This window comes from Nyctereutes procyonoides, unplaced genomic scaffold (genome assembly GCF_905146905.1).
Source record: "Nyctereutes procyonoides isolate TBG_1078 unplaced genomic scaffold, NYPRO_anot_genome, whole genome shotgun sequence".
In the NCBI taxonomy this organism is placed as follows: Eukaryota; Metazoa; Chordata; class Mammalia; order Carnivora; family Canidae; genus Nyctereutes; species Nyctereutes procyonoides.
Window position 1 is genome coordinate 48,625,729 of NW_026575043.1, and position 19,413 is coordinate 48,645,141.

The 19,413-nt window shown below is 43.7% G+C and overlaps 1 protein-coding gene across 1 annotated transcript in view; it reads right to left on the reverse strand.

Moving 5' to 3' along the window:
- Nucleotides 1-19,170, reverse strand: part of CCDC60 (coiled-coil domain containing 60) — a 150,581-nt gene extending 131,411 nt beyond the window's left edge. The window contains exons 1-3 of the mRNA XM_055323275.1: nt 19,087-19,170; nt 11,565-11,640; nt 9,133-9,212 (exon numbers count right to left, since the gene is read on the reverse strand). Of these exons, the coding sequence (XP_055179250.1) occupies nt 9,133-9,212; nt 11,565-11,640; nt 19,087-19,170 (240 nt within the window). The remainder of the gene's footprint in view (nt 1-9,132; nt 9,213-11,564; nt 11,641-19,086) is intronic.
- Between the last annotated feature and the right edge of the window lie 243 nt (nt 19,171-19,413).

Genomic DNA, 19,413 nt, shown 5'->3' on the forward strand with positions numbered 1-19,413 from the left:
TCTTTATAATGTACATATAGCAATCACTCCCCCCCAACTATATACATAATGGCCATCTTTTCATGTCTATACATATGGATCTACTTTATTTATTTTAGAGGCTGCAAACTATTCTGTAGTATGCGTGTATTTGACTCTCCTATTGATGTAGATTTCAGGTTGTTTCCAGTTTTAAAAATAATATTGATGCTGTTGGAGTAGATATTTTCTATTTTTGCCTTTACAGCATTTGGGTTGCCTTCTTTGGGTCAAAGCATCTGAATTTTCTTCTCAAGAACTTACCCTTCCCCCACCCTCAATAAGGGTGTGGGTGACACCACCACCACCCCCCGCCCCGCCCCAGTCTGTCGACCCCAGGGATGGGCAATATCCAAATGGATGGAACTCTTGATGATTCATTTGGGAAAGAGATGCTTTTTTCCCCTAATGTTATTACACCAGAAGAATTTGAGCCTGGAGCTACTGATGGTCATTTTGAGACACAATGGAGAGTTTTTGCATTAGAATAAAATCAGCAGGGATGAAAGTGAGGACGGTGAATATAGGCAGGCAGGTTCCTGATGACTTTGTGTAAGCTGGATCCTGGTATAATGGAAGCCATATCCCCTGGAGTTTTCTGTAACGTGAGTCTTAACACTTCCTCACCTTTTTATTTGCTTGTGCGAGTTTGAGGAGGGTTTTGTCACTGGCAACTAAAAGATTTCTGACAAAAGCTAACTATGATAAGCATCCTTCTGTGTGCGTGTGTGTATACTCAAGAACATATGTGTATATATATATATATATATCCAACAATATATGTATATTTTGAATATATACACATATATTCTGAGAACAGTAATTATTGGAACATTATTTTTTTTATCTAAATTCAATTAGCCAACATATAGAACATCATTAGTTTCAGATGTTCAGTAATTCATCAGTCGCATATAACACCCAGTGCTCATCACATCACATGCCCTCCTTTTTTTTTTTTAAAAAAAAAATTTTTTTTTATTTATTTATGATAGTCACACAGAGAGAGAGAGAGGCAGAAACATAGGCAGAGGGAGAAGCAGGCTCCATGCACCGGGAGCCCGACGTGGGATTCGATCCCGGGTCTCCAGGATCGCGCCCTGGGCCAAAGGCAGGCGCTAAACTGCTGCGCCACCCAGGGATCCCTCACATGCCCTCCTTAATGCTCATCACCCAGTTACTCCATCCCCCCACCCACCTCCCCGTCAGTAACTCTAAGTTTTTTTCCCATAGTTTAGAGTCTGTGCCGTTTCTATTTCTCATATGAGTGAAATCATATTGAAAATTGTCTTTCTCTAATTGTCTTATTTCACTCAGCATAATACTATGGAAACATTATTGTAAATCAATAACAAAAGTGAAATGACTGGATAAAGAATCTTAATATATTTGAAACCATGCTCCAAAAATATACAGATTTTCACCTCCGACTTGCACTGTTCGAAAGTGCCAGTTTCCCCACACTTGGCAGGGGATCTTAGACGTATGTGACAATGAGAAAGTGAGCAAGAGAGTTGGGCAGACACTTCACAGAAGAGTGTATCCAAATGGCCAATAAACCTACAAAAAGATGTGAACCTCATTTGGCATTAGGGAAATGCAAATTAAAACCACAAGGTGATACCACTAAACTCCCACTCAGATAACTAAAATTAAAAAGGACTAACATCCAGTTATAAAATAACAAGTCACGGGGATGAAAAATACAGCATAGGAAAGATAGTCAACAATGTTGTAATGATAATGATATCATATGGAGACAGATGGTGACAACACTCATTCGTGATGAGCACTGAGTGATGTATAAAATTGTCAAATCACTGTGTTGTACACCTGAAACTAATTATGACCCCATACTTCAATTAATGGGGGGGGGGTGCTTGAGTGGCTCAGTCGGTTAAACATCTGACTCTTAATCTCAGCTCAGGTCTTGATCTCAGGGTTGTGAGTTCAAGCCCCATGTTGGGCTTCATGCTGGCATGAATCCTACTTGGAAAAAAAAAGAGACTCAAGATACCAAGATTATTGAGGATGTGATACAGCTAGAACTCTAAAACACTGCTGGTGTGGATGTAAATGGCTACAGCTACTGTGGATAGCTGCATTGGTGGTTTCTACTAAAGCTGAAAATATATACATACCCTGTGGCCAGCGATTCCACCCATGTGGACATACCTAACAGAAGTCTGCACATTTTTTTCATTATAGGACACGTACAAATGTCAGCATTTTTGTAATGGTCTCATCCCTTCTTTCCTCCCCCCAAAACAACACAACTCAAAAGTCCTTCACCAGGTAAATGGATAAATTGTGGTAATTAAGACAGTAGATATACAGCAATAAGAATGCACATCTGATAATTACACATGAAAACATAAATGAATTTATAAACATAATACAAATGAAGCCAGATCCAAAAAAGTAAATACTGTATGATTCCATTTCAATGACATTTTAAAAACAGGCGACCCAGGGGTGCCTGGGTGGCTCAGTCAGTCAAACATCTGCCATTAGTTCAGGTCATGATCCGGAGGTCCTGAAATCAGGCCCTATGTTGGGCTCCTTGCTCAGAGAGGAGTCGGCTTGACCCTCTCTCTCTGCCCTTCCCCCTCTTGTGCTCTCTTGCTTGTGTTCTCTCAGATAAATAAATAAAATCTTATATACACTGATGGTAATCAAAATCAGGAAGGTGATTACCACTGGAAAGAAGGGCTTATGTCCGGGGGTTAGTTTGATGGGGTTTCTGGGGCTCTGGTAAAACTCTATACCTTGACTTTGGTGAAGAAGTTGCATAGATTCTTTTCACTGTAAAATTTCATCAAACTGTACACTTATATTTGCATACTTTTTCTCTGTATATGTTATGCTTCAATAAAAAAAGTATTCTTTGTTGTTGTTTTTTTTTAAGTATCCATGTGAGAATAAAATGATTTGGGAAAAATCTAATAGTGGGAAAGGACTTCAGAACACACAGGAAATGCTAGAAACTCCAAAATCAGTCCTGACACAAGATATTGCAATGATGAGAGGCCAATTCTTCAGGTCTTTGTTACAAACCCAAAGTGAAGCATCTTATATATCTCTCATTTGCATTGCCAGGAATTTAATCTCTGGACAGAAAAAGAATGAAGTGAAAAAGGAATCGGGAAGCAAAAAAGGAGAGAAATTTTGGGAAAGCTGACCACAGCATATGTATCTGGGGCTTGGTATTGTATTGTGACTAGACTTGAGAGAGAGATGTTCTAAAAAAATCTGGTGGAAAGGTTGATATGAACTCATGGCCAAAGGCTCTAGAAAGAAACACTGGATGGGTAGGGACTCTGGAAAATGAAATTTTGAACAAAATGAATTAAATGGAGAATGAATGAATGTGAAGGACATGAAAAGACTGAGTAAGCAAAGTTCTGATAACAAAGCAAGGGTTTGGGGGGGGGGGAGCAGCATTTAAGGAAATCTAGTCTTCTATAAAGCACTAGTGACCTGAGATAGTCAAAGAAATTTCACCAAAGATGGCAAGGAGGGCATGTTCCCAGAAGTGAACAGGCTTCTAGAATATTGCCAGAAAACCTAAAGGCAAGGAGAAGTGGTAACTTAAAAGAATATGTCCCAAGAGTAATACATTTTAAATGGGATCTTTATTGTTCAGAGCCAGCAAATGTATAAGGAGATAATAGGTCCACTCTTTGAGGAAGATCTTGAAATAATTTAGTCAACAAATATTTATTGTCTTCCCCGAGGCTGGCACGTAATAGATGTGCTGCAAATAGTTGTTGAATGAATCGATGAATTCAAAGAGCATTCATGGAAGTCCCTGCTTCAGGGATGTTTTCTGTTGGTGGGGACACAAGATCCATGAGCAGGTGTGCGATGGGACCTAGACTATGGAACCCCACACAGCTGGGGAGGGAGGAGACAAAGGAGAGAGCTGGAGAAAGCTTCTTGAAGAAAAGAAGCTCCTACTCTGTCTTGTTACAATAAGCCCTGAATACCTCTCTGGACCAGGTCAGCATTTTTATCAAAACCCAGGAAGAAAATATAGATCAGATCACATCTAAGTACTGCACCCACCCCTGGTCAGCCCCCTTTGAGACCAGATACTCTGGTTACCTAAGTTATAAGGATCCTAAAAGTAGGAACCACCTTTATCCCTATTTTGCTGATAAGGGAACTGAGGATTGGAGCAAGAGGTGATTTGCCAGGGTTCTACAGCTGGGAAATAGCAGCGCAGGGTTCATCCTCTGCCAGGTGGGCTCCAGAGCCACCCACATTATCATCACATGCTTCTGCTTTGGCTAGACAGCTGGATAGATGCCCTCTAGGACTCTAGGGTTCTGGGTGATGGCTCCTCATCTTCAGCATTTCTCAGAAATGGGGAATCTGTTGGTCTGGATTGTTCTGCTTCCTGAACCTCTGGGAAGAATTCTTTGGCTTGGGTTCTGTTGGCCTGAAGTCTATCTCTATGTGAAAAAAAAAGAGGATGTCTGAATGCTTGGTGACCCTGATTGAATCAGCAGCAACGGCACAGGCACACTGGTATATTTGCGCTTTCCACACGACTGTACCATTTCTGCCTTGAACCCGCTGGGCCTTTGTGGCATCTATTCATTTTTAAAAATTCGCTTGGGCCAATAATATGCTTTGTTGCAATCCAGGCTTTGTAAAATGAAGGAATTAGCTGCAATGACATCGCATGGTCTGTATTAATGAGTTGTAACTAGCTATCAAGTTCATTATCAAAACAAACCCCCCATTTGCCTGAAGCCCTGTGCTCTGGGTCTAGGTGGAAAGAAAGCTCCTTTTTCTTTGTTAAAGCAGGAAGCCAAGCTTCAGAAAACGTTGATTTATGCTGAGAGAGCCCTCCACACCCTTAACCGACACAGCATGAATTGTGGTCCTGTCATTTACAGCTGGAGACACCCTCATACTCTTCTGCCTTTGATGTAAAACATTACCTGGGCCACCCTGTTATCAATCTTATCCAACGATCTATTTACCTAAAGTACACAATTACGGAAGGAGCTCCATTACAATCCAGGGCAGAAGAAAGAACATTAATGAAACCGTGGGTCTGTGGGATTGGATGGTTTAGCAATTGGTCTGAAATGCTGCCTTCCCCGGGCATCCAAACAGCCACGCTGTCTGGGGCTTTTCTTTCTCTCTTTTTAAACACATGAAAATGTTACAAGAATTAACGAAGCTAAAAGGAAGCGTAGCATTTGTCAGCTAACAAATATTGTTAAAGCATTATGATACAAAGGCAAGACAAGTGGGGCAGTGGTGGTAGAGACAGAAACAGAGACAGAGATGCACAGCTTCCAAACCTGCAGTGAAATAAAAGCTGCTTTCTGGGGAGTGGTGGTTTTTTATTTTCCCTGAATCGGGCCTGGCTGCTTCAGGGGAGTGTCTGACCTCTGGCCAACATCCCCATCCCTTCATTAAGGGCCCTACCCTTACATTAAATTCAGGTCCTTTAGGTGCCAGAAGTGGCGATCATCCCTCACAGGTAGACAAGGAACAATAGAGTCTGGCTTCCTTTCAAGTCAATTTGCAGTAGGACCGTGTTCTGATACCAAAAGGAAGAAAAAGGACACTGTTTTGTGAGTAACCATGAGACAGCTGCATTTGATGTGACTTCTGTGGACAGTGTGACATTCTCCCCCAGGATGCTCCTGTAACTTCTGATGAGCTCAGAAAGGCTTTGGTGACAAGAAGGATTTGGCTGTAGCAGCAGCGTGGTCTGGAACTGAATTTGGAGACTTGAGGATGAAGCCAGGTCCCCATCCTAAGTGAATATTAATAGCTCTGGCCATGGAGCGGAGAGGACAAAACGGGACCTTGGAGCCATACTGGCCTGGGTTTGAGTCTTGGCTTCTCCATCACCCAAGTCACCTTTTGTGTCTGAACTTCATTTTTCTTACCTATAAAATGGAGGTCGTAACACCTCCCTCACAGGCTTCAAGATAATGTTTGTAAATCACTGGGCACATCGTGAGCCCTCAGGACATGGCAGGGTAGCAAGGTGCGCTAACAGGTAGGATGGTATAGATTGGGGAGCTAATCTACCCAGGCATCATGCTCCAAACAAGAGAGAAAGAACACTTTGAAGGAATCACCTTCGAGGTAGTCGTAGCAGAATGGACCCCTCAATCCTTAGCCACTTTGAGAATAGAGAGTGGAAAGGGAGAGAGGGAATTCTGGAGGGATTTTTTCGAGGACACCTGCTGGGAGGCTTTGAATCCTGACCCCAAAGGGAGGAGTCCTTCACTTCAAGTGGAATGACAGAAAGGCTTCGTGGCACTGCTGAAGAGGGGCTGGGAGACTGCTGAGCTGGTCCCTGACCCTCTCCTGGCAAATTCAGAAGACAGAGGACAGGCTAGGGAGTGCTCCTAGGGCTGGGGCTAGGGCTGGGTTAGGAAGTGGTGCCTGTCTTCCAATGATGGCGTGTCAAGCGGATGTAAAAGTTGGGCACTAGATGGGACACGACAGGCGGGAATATCACCCTGGGGTTCTGCCCAGAGTAGCTCCCACCAGAAGCCCCGGGGACTCTAAAGCCAAGAATCTGGGTGGAGCAGACTACTGGTAAACCAGAATCCGGTTTACCTGATTGACAACATGCAGAAAGCTGGAATCATTTGGAAAGCTGCCAGAGAGGACTTCCCAAGGGCCAACAGAAGTGCCTACTGGAGAAAAGTGTGGAGGCCGAAAAAATTAAGGCCATTCCACTTTAAGTTCAGCGTTAGCACGAGTACAGCCATCCCAGGCCCCTGTGAATAAGAGCTGAAATTTACATTCCTTCAGTTACAGGAGCTTACAGCTTGACCCTATTAGAATGAGAACAGAGCCCAAGCCAGTGGCAGGAAGCCCTATATTAGAATAAGAACAGAGCTCAATGCCCTTGAAGGCCCCATATCAAAATGTAAACAGAACTTGAGGAATTCCTCCACCCCTTCTGGAGGTCCCCTAGACCAGCCCTTAAAACTAAGCTAAAATCCACCTCCGGGTCCAAGTCTCTGCTCCGCTGTGTCAGGTATACTTGGACCCAAGCTCGAGCTTGTAAATAAACCCTCATGTGTTTGCATCGGTGTCGGCTCCTTGGTGGTTTCTCGGATTCGCAATCTTGGGCACAAGAAAAAGAGCCAGCTTTAGACACCTGCGAGGCCCTAAAAGAATACAGATCTCTTATGGAAATACCGCTGAGAACTTATCTGTTCTCCCTATTGTCCCTTCCAGCCAACACAGAAAGCTAAAGGGAGTAGGGGCACCTCTGTGGGTAAAGGACGGGGCATGCCCTACACCGCCCTCCCTAGTGGCAGGTGGCCTGCAGGAGGCCATCCTAAGCTGTCCTCCACAGGTAGGAGAGGAAGCACACTGTTCGCCTTGAAGGAAGGTTGAAATGTTGCTTAATATATTAATACCCAGAATCAATGCTTTTAATTTCTGAATCGTGACTGTGCCTTGTGACTTGGAGAAACCGCGAGGCTGGCTACCACCCAAGGGCAAGCAGTAAAGTCCTAGACACCTCATCCATATGCTGGGGGCGCAAGAAAAGCTTCCCCTAGTGAAAATTGTTGAAGGGAACAGGGGAGGCAAAAAAATAGATAATTTTTTTTTTAATTTGTGTTTTGATTAGATCCTGGGCTTCATAGAAAGGCTGCTTTTGTAATGCTGGTATTATAAAAGATGGGATGGGGGCTTCATGCGATTTTTGGCAATGGGCTAGAGAGAAATGAGAGTCCTGTGCAATGATTGCCAGCTGCCGACTTCAGGGACTTCTGCGGTGACTGGAGTATCCTTGAAACACCCCCCGAACTTTCACCTTGGCCAGTGAGGACAAGTTAGAAGTGAATGATCTATGAGATGTAGTCAGTATTTCTTCTACTTTCCCAAAGCCTATCCTAGTAGGTGGTTTTCCTTCCTCATGCTCTTCTTTCAAGAGTAGGGACTTATTTGCCCTCTACCCACTCACCCTCAGAACTGGTCAGGCTTACTTTGCAAAGTAATATATACATAATGTTTAATGATGGGAACTTTGCAGTCTGACCCAACTTGGGTTTGAAGGCCAGATGGGCCCCTAACTAGCTGTGGACTCTGGTCAAGTTATCTCTCAGCCTCAGTTGGCTCACCTGCAAAATGGGATAACTAGAGCCCACCTCTTAGCATTGTCAAGTGGATGAAATTTGGTAATTCACATAAGAACTTGGCATGGCACATGGGAAGTACTCTACCAATAATATCAGTTATTGCTAGTAACATCATCACAACCATCTGATACCACTTATTTAATTTTGAAACATCAGTGTCATTTTGAATCCCATGGTGGATACAAAAGCATACTTCACTTTGCTATCCCCAGGACAACTTTGAAAGAATGATGATTCATGAGAAGATAGATTTCTTTCTCAATATGATATCTTTCATGACAAAAAAAAAAAACTGGCATTACACAAAAAATTGGCATTACACACAACAGAACATGGGACAGATGGGATGTACATAAACACGAAGAGGTAAAAGGGTATTAATCATAAACCAATCTCGGTTATTATTCTGGATCCAGTCTTTATGGACATTATCTTGAATCTTCACAAGATTTAATCACATTTGAGAAAATGCAGCATCAGAGAGGTGAAGCAGATAGGCTAAGGTCACAGAGCAGGTGGCAAACAGCAGCAGAACCAGAACTCAAAGTGTCCTAACACAATCACGCTAAGACATGAGTTTGATCAGCCGAGGAAACTCAGAAATTGCCTTTTACTGAGATAATTTAAATTGCAAGCCCTGGAGCTGCAGGAAAGGAGGACAAGGAAGGTGATTTGTTGATTTGAGGTAGGGAGGGACAGGTGAGGAGGGCTAGTTAAGGCATCCAGGCTTCCTACGGTAGTTCCCATGGACCCTGCAGAGAATGTTCCCCAGGCCTGCCATTTTTCCATTCCATTTCCATCCTTACAAGGATGCCAGATTCGTAGCTCAAATTCCTTGGTACCTGTCAACAAGCTTGGCTTCCTGAGTTTTGAAAGGCCTCTTTTAAAAGGTCTAAAAATATCAAAGAAGCAATTTGATTAGTAGAAGATGGGATCAGCTAATAAGCAATAACAACACAGGCAAGTCATGTACTAATTGCCTTTTGGGCATTTTCTTCAAGGGCTCTCGGAAATGCAACATTTTCGTCCCGTTACTCTTTTGGCTGCCTTTCCCTGCATGCATAAAAATGATCAGCATGAGAGTCATCGTCTTTGGAAATGTCAGTATTTAAATGTTTTAATGCTTGATATTTGGGAGCCCGTGGCTTTGATCTCTAAGTGGGAATATGAAAAGATAGCATTTAATAAGCACTTACTATATAGTAAAGGGAATACTCATAGCCAGGGGCTTTTCTGAACATCATCTCATTGATGCTCCCAATAACCCTATAAAACAGGGACTGTTCTAATTTTCCATATGTGGGACAAGAAAATTGAGGCATCAGAGCATAACTTGTCCAAGGTCACACACATAGCAAGTACTAGAACGGTATCCATGTTTGTGGAGCACCCAGCATATGCTGGGGAGGATCTGTGAACAAAATACTTATAGCCCTTGTCCAGATGGATTTACAGTTATCTGAGGGATGTGCTGCCTTAGTTGGTACCTGAAATTATCCTTGATCCTAGAAGAGATGCTAAAGAATATTGAACTTTGGGCAGCCCCGGTGGCTCAGTGGTTTAGCGCCACCTTCAGTCCAGGGCGTGATCCTGGAGACCTGGGATCGAGGCCCACATCAGGCTCCCTGCGTGGAGCCTGCTTCTCCCTCTGCCTATGTCTCTGCCTCTCTCTCTCTCTCTGTATCTCATGAATGAATGAATGAATGAATGAATGAGTGGATAAATAAATAAATAAAATCTTAAAAAAAAAAGAATATTGAACTTCTATCCATTGCCAGGCATTGCACTAGTCTCTGGAGATAGAACTGTGAGCAAGGCATGGTCCTTTCCCTCAAAAAGCTCCAAATGGTGGGGTGGAACAAATAAACAGGCAGTTATGATGCAGAATATTTTTTTTTTTGGTAGAAAATAAAAAATTCAGTGGGTCAGACCTTGGATTCAGACTGAATCCATTTAACTAGATATTTGCCCAAATTATTCAACCTAATTAAGCTGTTTACGATTATCAACATCTCAGCCACATACACCCCAGAACCTCATTCCTCATTAGCTGGGCCTGTCTTCCATTCCATTTTATCTAGCAGGTCTTGGCAGCATATTGACCCAGGATCAAAATATGCCTTTCTTAGAAATGTGGCTTTAATTAGAAATGGCTTATAAATCTTCATTGAAGTGAGCATTATTTAGAAAGATGAGTCTAAGCCACATCCAGGGTTCCCCCCACTCCATCCTTAGCTGTGTTTCTCTTCCAGAAAAGCTCACTAGCATATTTTAGCAAGAGCTCAAGAAAATGCAAATGTCCTTGTCTGTGGTCACGGGCACAGTCACATTCTTGTTTGCATTGCCTACAGCTAAAATTGGCACTTTCCTTTTTCCTGCCAGATACTTCTGAATATATGCTTTAAAAATCGAACCAACAGATGCCCCATTTGGAGAGATATTTGTCTACTTACTGCCCACTGTTACTGCAGTAAACAGGCTTATCTTAAGGGCACTGGGTCTCTCCAGTTAATCAGTCCTGGGTTCAAATCCTAACTCCACCACCTTCTTATCTGGGTGTCTCGGGAAGTTACAAAATCTCTCCATACCTCACTTTCCTTCTCTCTGCAAATAGAGGTAATGATAACACCTGCCCATGTCATGAGGGGTTATTTTAATAGTGTACTCAAAGCACCTCATGCACAACAGATGCTCAGTAAATGACAGCCATTATTTGCTCCCTAGAGTCACATGGCAAGGAAAGAACCCCAAAACTGTGAACTTAGATTTCCTTAGGTTCTGCAGATGAACATGAAGAAATCGAGAAAGGTTAAATGATTTGACTAGGTAGTGAGAGAGCTGGGATTGGAAGCCAGCCATCCCTGTCCAGAACTCTGGAAACTGGAAACATCTTGTCATGGAAAATCAGAGGAAAAGGGGCAGGGGATATTTTAGAAGGAGGAAGAAGATGGAGAGCACGACATACTCAAAAACCAGTCTGGCTTCCGAGGAGGGGCCACGTAATGACAGATGAGGCAGGGGAAGTTGGCAGGGACCCGATCCTGCAGAGCCTTTTAAACCTCATTAAAAACATTCATCTTCATTTTTGAGGGCATCGGAGGGCCATTTAATTGTTCTATTCAGGGTAATGACAATATCCTACTTGCACTGAAAGAGAATGGGTTGGAAGGTCAAATTGAAGGTAATGAGGGCAGTTGGGGCCAGTAGAATAGTCCAGGCTACAGACAGTGCTACCAGATAGTGACCTCAGGGAAGGAGGCAGTGTTGTGTAAAACACCTGCCCTGGGCAGCTGGTTGGACATAAGTGTTGATGGGGAGGGAAGGGTCAAAGAGGAAGTTTGGGTTTCTGCTTGAACAATTGGGTACACGATAGCATCATGTATTTAAGTTAGGGGAATGCCTCACCATCAACTGGAGCAATGGATTTGGGACCGTGGTAGTCCTCCACTGCCAGGTTCTCTACCAGGGGTGATCTTGCCTCCTAGGGGACATTCAGCAAGATCTGAACACGGGTTTCATTGTCACAACTTGGGGAAGGGGGTTCTACTGATGTCTAATGGACAGAGGTCAGAGATGCTGCTCAACATTCTCCAAAGCACAGGACAGCTCATCGGCCCAACATGTCAACAGTGCCAAGATCAAGAAACCCTGCTCTGCTGAAATGCAAAGCCTTGAAAGAAATAACACATTGGACCTTTCTGATTATTGAAAGCTTTTCTGAGAACCCATGGAGTAAAATCCTCTCTAATGTGACAACCCCCTGGGATAGAAACCTGGGTAATTTTGTGTATGAAGCAGGAGAGTATGGAATGGTTTATCTACTGGAGCTCTGTGGGGCAGCATTTTGTCATTTTTCCAGGAAAGAACATGCTCCTTGGGGGAGCGTGGTAGTCCTCTGCCTCCCCTCCCTCCTGTATTAGAAAATAAGTTTTAGCTTTGGTTCAATGTCTTGTATCACCTCAATCTCCACCTAGCCAATGTTGAGGATTCAGACCAGATGGCTTCATTGTATTTCTTCCCGTGACAGAACTTATTTCTACCTCCAAACTTCTATATGTTTTTTGCTTTTCTTTTTGGTGCTTCTTATTTGCTGTCTTGATTCATGGATATTTCTGAATTTGTTATTCAATGGAATTGTGGGTGCCTTGAGAGAAGACGCCTGCCCCCCCCCTCACCCACAAAATCTGCCATGGTGGGTGTTAAATATACACCTCAGAAGGTAACCTTGCCCATGTCCCAGACTACTATGGGACATTATTCTCTGTCTTTTTTCTGTCCATTCTGTCATATTTCTCTGTCTATTCTAGAGCCCACCATGGACCCTTTGAAGCCCCAACAACACTGAACCCATCCCAGGAACCATCCCAGCAGTATACTCTTCTCACTTTGTGAAATCCAGAAACCCCGAGGCACTTCCAGGCTTGCAAGCTGGTGGCCAGACGTGGCTAATTTTCGAGTTATTAAATAAAACTACCGATTGCATAAATTCCAATTTAGGCAGAGATATACTCGATCAAAATTGAACCCTCACAAGAAATTTTCTCAGCAGAGTTTGAACACAGGAATTCAGAAGGGAAAAATGCCACCATCTCATGAGAGAAGGTATCCCATTACCAACAATTATGATTTTGCATTTAGTTGTCAGAAAGAGCTCCGAGAAAAATGTGTTGGTTTACTCAGTCCAAGAATGGTTTAATTGGCTTCTCTCATATTTTTGTGTGGGTGCTTACTTGCCACCGAACCCCACATGGATTCTGCAGCTTCTGAATTTCACAGCTCACAGCTGGGTATTTGGAGGGTAGGAGAATGCTGAAAGGGGGGTTGGGGAGAGGGCTCCATCCACAGTTGTGCAAGGGCTTGTCTAACTAACCAAGTTTCTTCAAGCTCCCTGCCCCCAAATGGTGGAACCAGATGAGGGTCATAGGAATAAAGATGGCGCACATTCCACTGTCTCAGCTCTCTCTCTTGTCCTATTATCCCTCTTAAGTATATACTTTTTCAGAGTTTCCAGAAAGGTGTCTCATGTAACCACATGAGAAAAAAAAACCACATGTCTTTTTTCACCTCTGTACCCCCAACACCTAGCATCATGGTTGGCACATACAACTATTCATTGAAGGAATGAATGCTTCCACTGAGGGCCTACACCCTTTCCCTGGCCCCAGAGTCCCAATGTCACTGGGTTGCTTGGGACCCCTCAGTATCTGAGTTTTGGAGAAATCACTTGTGAGTCACATTAACTTCTGATTATTCCATCCAGTACCTATCTCCCATACTTTCATCTTTCCTTTTTCCTTGTTTTCCACACTCATGCTAGATACACCTTATCCCAGGCCGTCTTGTAGTTAGAAAAGGCAGGCAACACTATTCTGGCAAAATGAAACATAAGAGGAAATAGGAAAAGTTCCTGGAAAACCTTTGTTTGCCTCATAAAAGGGACAGACATAGCTCACACTCTCTACTTTCTCTTGGTGCTGGGATATGGATGTGATGCCTGGAGCTGGGGCGGCCATTCTATGACCATAATGGAAAAAGACCTGCCCATTCCTATATCAGCGAGCTTCTGAAGTGATACCAGCAGGCATTCACCTCCAGATTTCTTATATGAGGAATATAAATTCGTGTTTGTCTATATCACTGCTTTTCAGTGTTTCTCTTACTTATAGCCAAAAAATGATCCTAATACAGAGAGTTTTCCTTTTTTCTCACTTCCTCCTGGTTCTCCATGGGATTCAAACATGAGTTGATGGGACTGGGCAGAGAGTTAAATCCAAGAAACTCAAATTATGATAGGGGCACCCTCTTTTCTACAACAAGGTTTTTAGCCACCAGAATCAAGCATTTCTGGATCAAGCATTTCTGCCACCAGCATGCACTTTCTCCTGCAAGGCACCTCATCCTTCATGCACATCTAGTCTTGACCCACTTCTTCCTTTATACCCTTACGCTGGGACTTGGCCTCACTAATGATGAGCCCCACTGTGGGACTTTGCGGTTAACGCTCAGCCTCTTCCAGATTTCATATCGGGGCTCACACGTCCTCAAAGTGGTGGGCAGTGACACTCTTGTCTTGTCGGAGAACAAGGAACACCAGTAATAATTACTGCCATCACTTAATGGGCTGGAGGTGGGGATGCTAAGTGTGTCCTGAGACTGTGCTCAGTATTTCACATGTGTTATTTTATTTAATCCTTCCAAAACATCGATGCAGTGGACTCTATTATAATTTGACCCATTTCACAGAACCTCCTACCAAAGACTGTCAGAGAGGGGATTTGAGCGCACCTTTGTATAACCTCAAAAGCAGAGCTCCTACCTCGTCACTAAGCTTAGATCACATCAACTACACTCTTTGATGTGTTTCTTCTACCGCCCCCACCCCCTATGCCCCCACCTCCCTATGCGGAGCAGCTGCCTGTTTGCAGCCCAGACAAAGAGCTGGCTTCATTTTGTCCAGCATAAAGAAAATGCCTATCCCTCTTCCTGTGTCAGGAGGTAATGAACATGCACCTTCCCCACAATTTATCATGAAGGGGAGCTCGCTGTCACATGGACCTGCAATTAGACACAGCAAGATTCACCAAGGCAGGCATTACCAGTCCAAAGCATCAGGGCAGAAAGAAAAACAACAAAACAAAGCAACTTGAATTCTGCAATTGTCTCATGCAGTTAACAATGAAGCCAGAAGAATCCCTTGGAGAAAGAAAAGGACTGGCTGCTATTTCCCTGGCCTAAGTCATGAGTCGTATAAAAATGAAGGTGCAGCTGGCAGGATTCTTCAGAATTGAATCTCAAGTGGTCAGGAGAGCTTTTATTCTTTCCCAGCCCCCTCCACCCCCATCCCAGCATAATCAGTGATTCAGGGCAGGGGGCGTGGTGTCTGTGATTAGAGGCCGGAGAAATCACCCAGTGCTTAGCCCACTTCCAACAAAGACGGGTGGTAACTCACCACTTACCTCTTCAGGCCACAATTTCTCCTATCTGGATAAGGAGGAAAATCATTTTATGTTTGCAGCTAGAAATGTCTTATGCTAAGAGTCCAGGTTTCTCTTGTTGGGGGGGGGGGTGTCTCTTTCTAAAATATGTTATTTCTCCTTTTCTGATTCAAGGCAGCCTGACTCGGTGAACACTGGCTGGACTCCTGAGACCTCCTCTAGGCAGTTCTGTTCTCATCACAGGGGGCGGGGGAGCAAGATGCTCAGGCCAAGGTCTTCTCTACACCTGGGATTCTGTTTATTTTGCCCCCTTCTTCCTTCCTAGCGGAGAACTAAACCCTGGGGCTCTTCCAGCCTCAGTCTACCCAGGTCCTAAAGGCAGTTAATAACAACAATCTGAGAGAGGATTAAACAAAGCCATAATGGCTAACAGCACATGGTATTTACTCTGTGCCAGGCTCTTTTCTAAGAGCTTTTTTACCCATATCAGTTCATCTAATCCCCATAACACCCTATGACAGGAGAGCACTTTTAGCTGTTTCATCTATTCTAAGATGCACGTTTCCTTTCCACATTTAGCATCTCTGAAACTGGGGCACATCTTATCATTGAAAGTAGGTTATAGTTTAATCAGTAGATTTTTTTTTCTCAGTGGCACAAAAAAAAAAGTATGATGCATCTTGAAATGGAAGACAGATTAGATAAAATGTGATATGCCCGTTTCACAGACATGGAAACTGAGGCTCAGGTAACTCATGTGCTTAAGGCTCTACAGCCTGGTAAATAGCAAAGTTGGGGTTTGAACTCACGTGGTTTGCTGCAGAATCTTCTCTTTAAAACACTAAGCCTGGATATGAGCAGAGGGCTGAGTGTGATTCCTGGCTGTCTCAGGATCTGCCCAAATTTGGGACATGTCTTTTCTCTCTGGGTGTTTAATGACAGCGAAGTGGAAACTTCAGGCACCAAGAGACAGAGCCTGTCTAAAGGATTCCACAGCTTTATAGTTTTGGCCAAATTCCATTCCTGCATTTCCATTCTAAAACGTGGAGGGGGGTGGTGTGCTAAGTGTGTCTCTTTTTTTAGCCCCTTTCAAGGAAGAAAATGTACAGTCCCTGGTAATCTGCACCCTCCCCGCTCCCCCTCCCTTCCCCATGGCTAATCCCATTAGCTTTCTCTTTTGGCTTCCTTGGGAAACAAAGGGAAAAGGAACTCCCTAAAAGATTAGGGCACCCAATATTAGGGCAGCTACAAGGTTTCCTCAACAAAAGACATTCAAGCAGAGGATTTGCATATATTATTCATGTTTTTAAAAACTACATGAAGGCATTGTGCAAGGCAGGGTGCCATTGCAACATTCGTTATGATGTGGCACCTTCCATCCTGCGAGAAGGAAAATGCCTAGCTTCGGAGAAATTCAGGACCCTTTTGGGGGTGTCATTACACTAGAGCACAGTGGATCTATAAGTCGGTGGTATTACCATGCAGCCCAGTGTGGCCTCACTTCCTCCTCTGAGAATCCAGCTCCCCCCTCAGTTACTCTTCAGTGGACACTTACCGGGCTGCCTGGCATCTGTTATTCTCTATGTGGCACACCCTGCCCCCAAATCATAGCTTTCAGCTATCTGAAGCCAGGGACTGCACTTACACCTTCTTTTTGTAACCCCCTGTTGTGCATGCTAATCTCTCTATCACTGCCTGATTTAGCATGGGAAGGCAGGAGCCCTTGATCCCTGGAGACAGAGAGACCCAAGTTCAAATCCATTCCCTGCTGGCCAGTGCCCTTGGATAAGGGATCTCTTCTCCCTGGGCCTCCATCTATCTTGTGAGGAGGTAGCAGCTCATCCTGAAGTGTAGATGGCACTGATAGCTCTAGGTCAAAATCTGGCAGGTGGTAAATCAAGATATGCCAACTATTACCATTGCTACAACAGTGCTGTAATTGTTACCAGTTTGACCCCAGAAGGTGATCCTAACCTGTAAGGATTTTCTTGTGGTTTGTCACTTTCTAGTTAGCCTTGTTTAGGTTAACCAATGCTTTACAGCAACTCTAAAAAGTTGCAATTTCTAAAAGCATGGTAATTCAGATGTGAGCCAGTGACACCCTAGAGTCTTCATTATTTCCTAGAAAGTGGGGCAGGGGCAGCGGGATTTCAATGAAGCTTTAGTGTCTGAAGTCTTGGTTTATCCAAGTTCCCTGGAAACCTCTTCCTTTTCTTGACCTTCCTGAGTTCCACCAAACCTCTTCCCAAGAAAGACGTGGTCACCCTCTGTACCTTCCTCTACCTTCTTCGACTCTCTCTCCCAAGATGGAAAACTCTGTTGTGTATACCTGGGTATATGGCTTTTTTCCCTCCGCAGTTCTGACACACAGGTACACACACACATGCAGAGAAGCCTGAGCTAGCTGTCCTCCTCTGAGTTCTCACAATACCCAATGATGCTTTTCACTTTGCGTTATAATGATCTATTTCTTATCCTTCACTTCCCATCCCAAATACACACACTATAGATCATGAAATTTTTAAAGGCAAGTCCCATTCTCACAAGAGCAAATGTTTAGCATGTAACAGGGGTTCAATGAATGTTTGCCAAATGGAGGAAATAACCATGTAACTAAATTCTAGGGAGTGTTCGCTATGTGTCAAGAGAAGGTACAATGAGATCCCCCTTTGACAGATGGTAACACTGCAGCAGAGACATTCTGTAAATTGCCCAAGATCACAGGGCTGCTAAGGGGCAGATCCAGGATTCAAACCCAGGCTGTTTAGGTCCACTGTGCATGCTCTCACACTCCCCTCTGCTTCTAAAAAGCCCACCTCACTCCTCATTCTCTCCCCCTACTGCTAAGGAAGTTCAGTCCCAGAGGGGACTGCTCCAGATGGAACTCACTTCTGTGCAGCATTTTGAGATGAAAGGAGATACATGAAGACTGCATCTTGCAGAGTGAGCTCACTAAGAGAGCTGAACAATGAGGAGTGAGTACAGATGTGCTAATTCTTAGAAGGTAGAAGCTTAGGAACACTTTGGACTACCAGAGAAGCATGGGTGAGTTTTAAGCTCTCCATTGTGCACCAACTTCTCCCCAGGCCCTCCTTTCTGGGATAGAACTCTGAGCTGTAAGATATGCCACAGTGGGCCGGGGTTACCTGTGACCCTCTCTCCCACTCTTCACCTACCTTGGCCAATCAGTGGTGATATACAGGTGTGCGGATACAATAACAGACAGAACTAGCCTACCCAGTTATGATCATTTGAACACAGGAACACTTGACTGTGGTCATTAAATACATATTAATGATTTTTCTCAAAAAAAAATCACTAACAATAACAATATTTTATATCTCAAAAATCAATAACAATATTTTATATCACATATAACTTTATATCATATGTCATATATCACATAAACAACATGTAATTTTATATCACATGATAACACTATCAAGTGTTAGCATGCTGTTAACCAATTTCCACAGCTTCCTTAGTCCTAACATTGTTTCTGCCTAGTTGATGTCCTTGTTCTCACTTTGCAGACATGAGGTAATAAGGGCTCAGGGATGCACAGCATCTTGTCTTATATCAATAGTTGGCGAGTAACAAAGTCAGACTTCAAAACCAAAAGTTTGACTCTGCAGTCTTTCCATAGAAAGAGGATGTACCCATACCTCGAGCCCAGTGGATCTCTGAAAATAATTTCTGCAATGGCAAATCTACAATTCATCTTAATTTTTTTTCTGATGTTCTACAGTGTCACTGCCGATTTATTCTATCATTTTGGAATTACTGGCTAATAGGATGGCCCAGCTCAGTGTTCTGGCTGGCGTTTTCATTCTTTACGAGAAACCAACCATTGATAGCAACAAGGATGTGTCTCGACAATTTAATTACACCATGACTCCTCTCTTCCCCTGTCCCTTGTTGGCCTGAAGGCTAATTTCTATTTCACTTGGTCTTGAAAACATGATTGGTTTCGGCAGATAGGGGAGGCCTACCTGTGTTAGATGTTCTGAGGCATAAAAGGGGGCCGCTCCGTTGGGTATACTGTGCATCTTCTTGATGGGTGGTATCTTGGTCATCTTGGAAATCTCTCAGGCAGAAACTGGGCCCCCCCCAAAGAGGGTTTTTCCCCCAGAATCTTCTACTTCAGCAGCCACTGGTGAAAAAGGCTCTAGCAATTTCTTCCTGATTCCCAAAGCCAATTACACAGACTCCAAGGAGGATCTGACCCAGGAGTAAAGAAAGCAAGTCATCTGGGTTTCCCACAAACAGGAAAAAGAAGTCCAGAAAGGGTGGAATCAAGCAAGCCCGGAATTACTCAC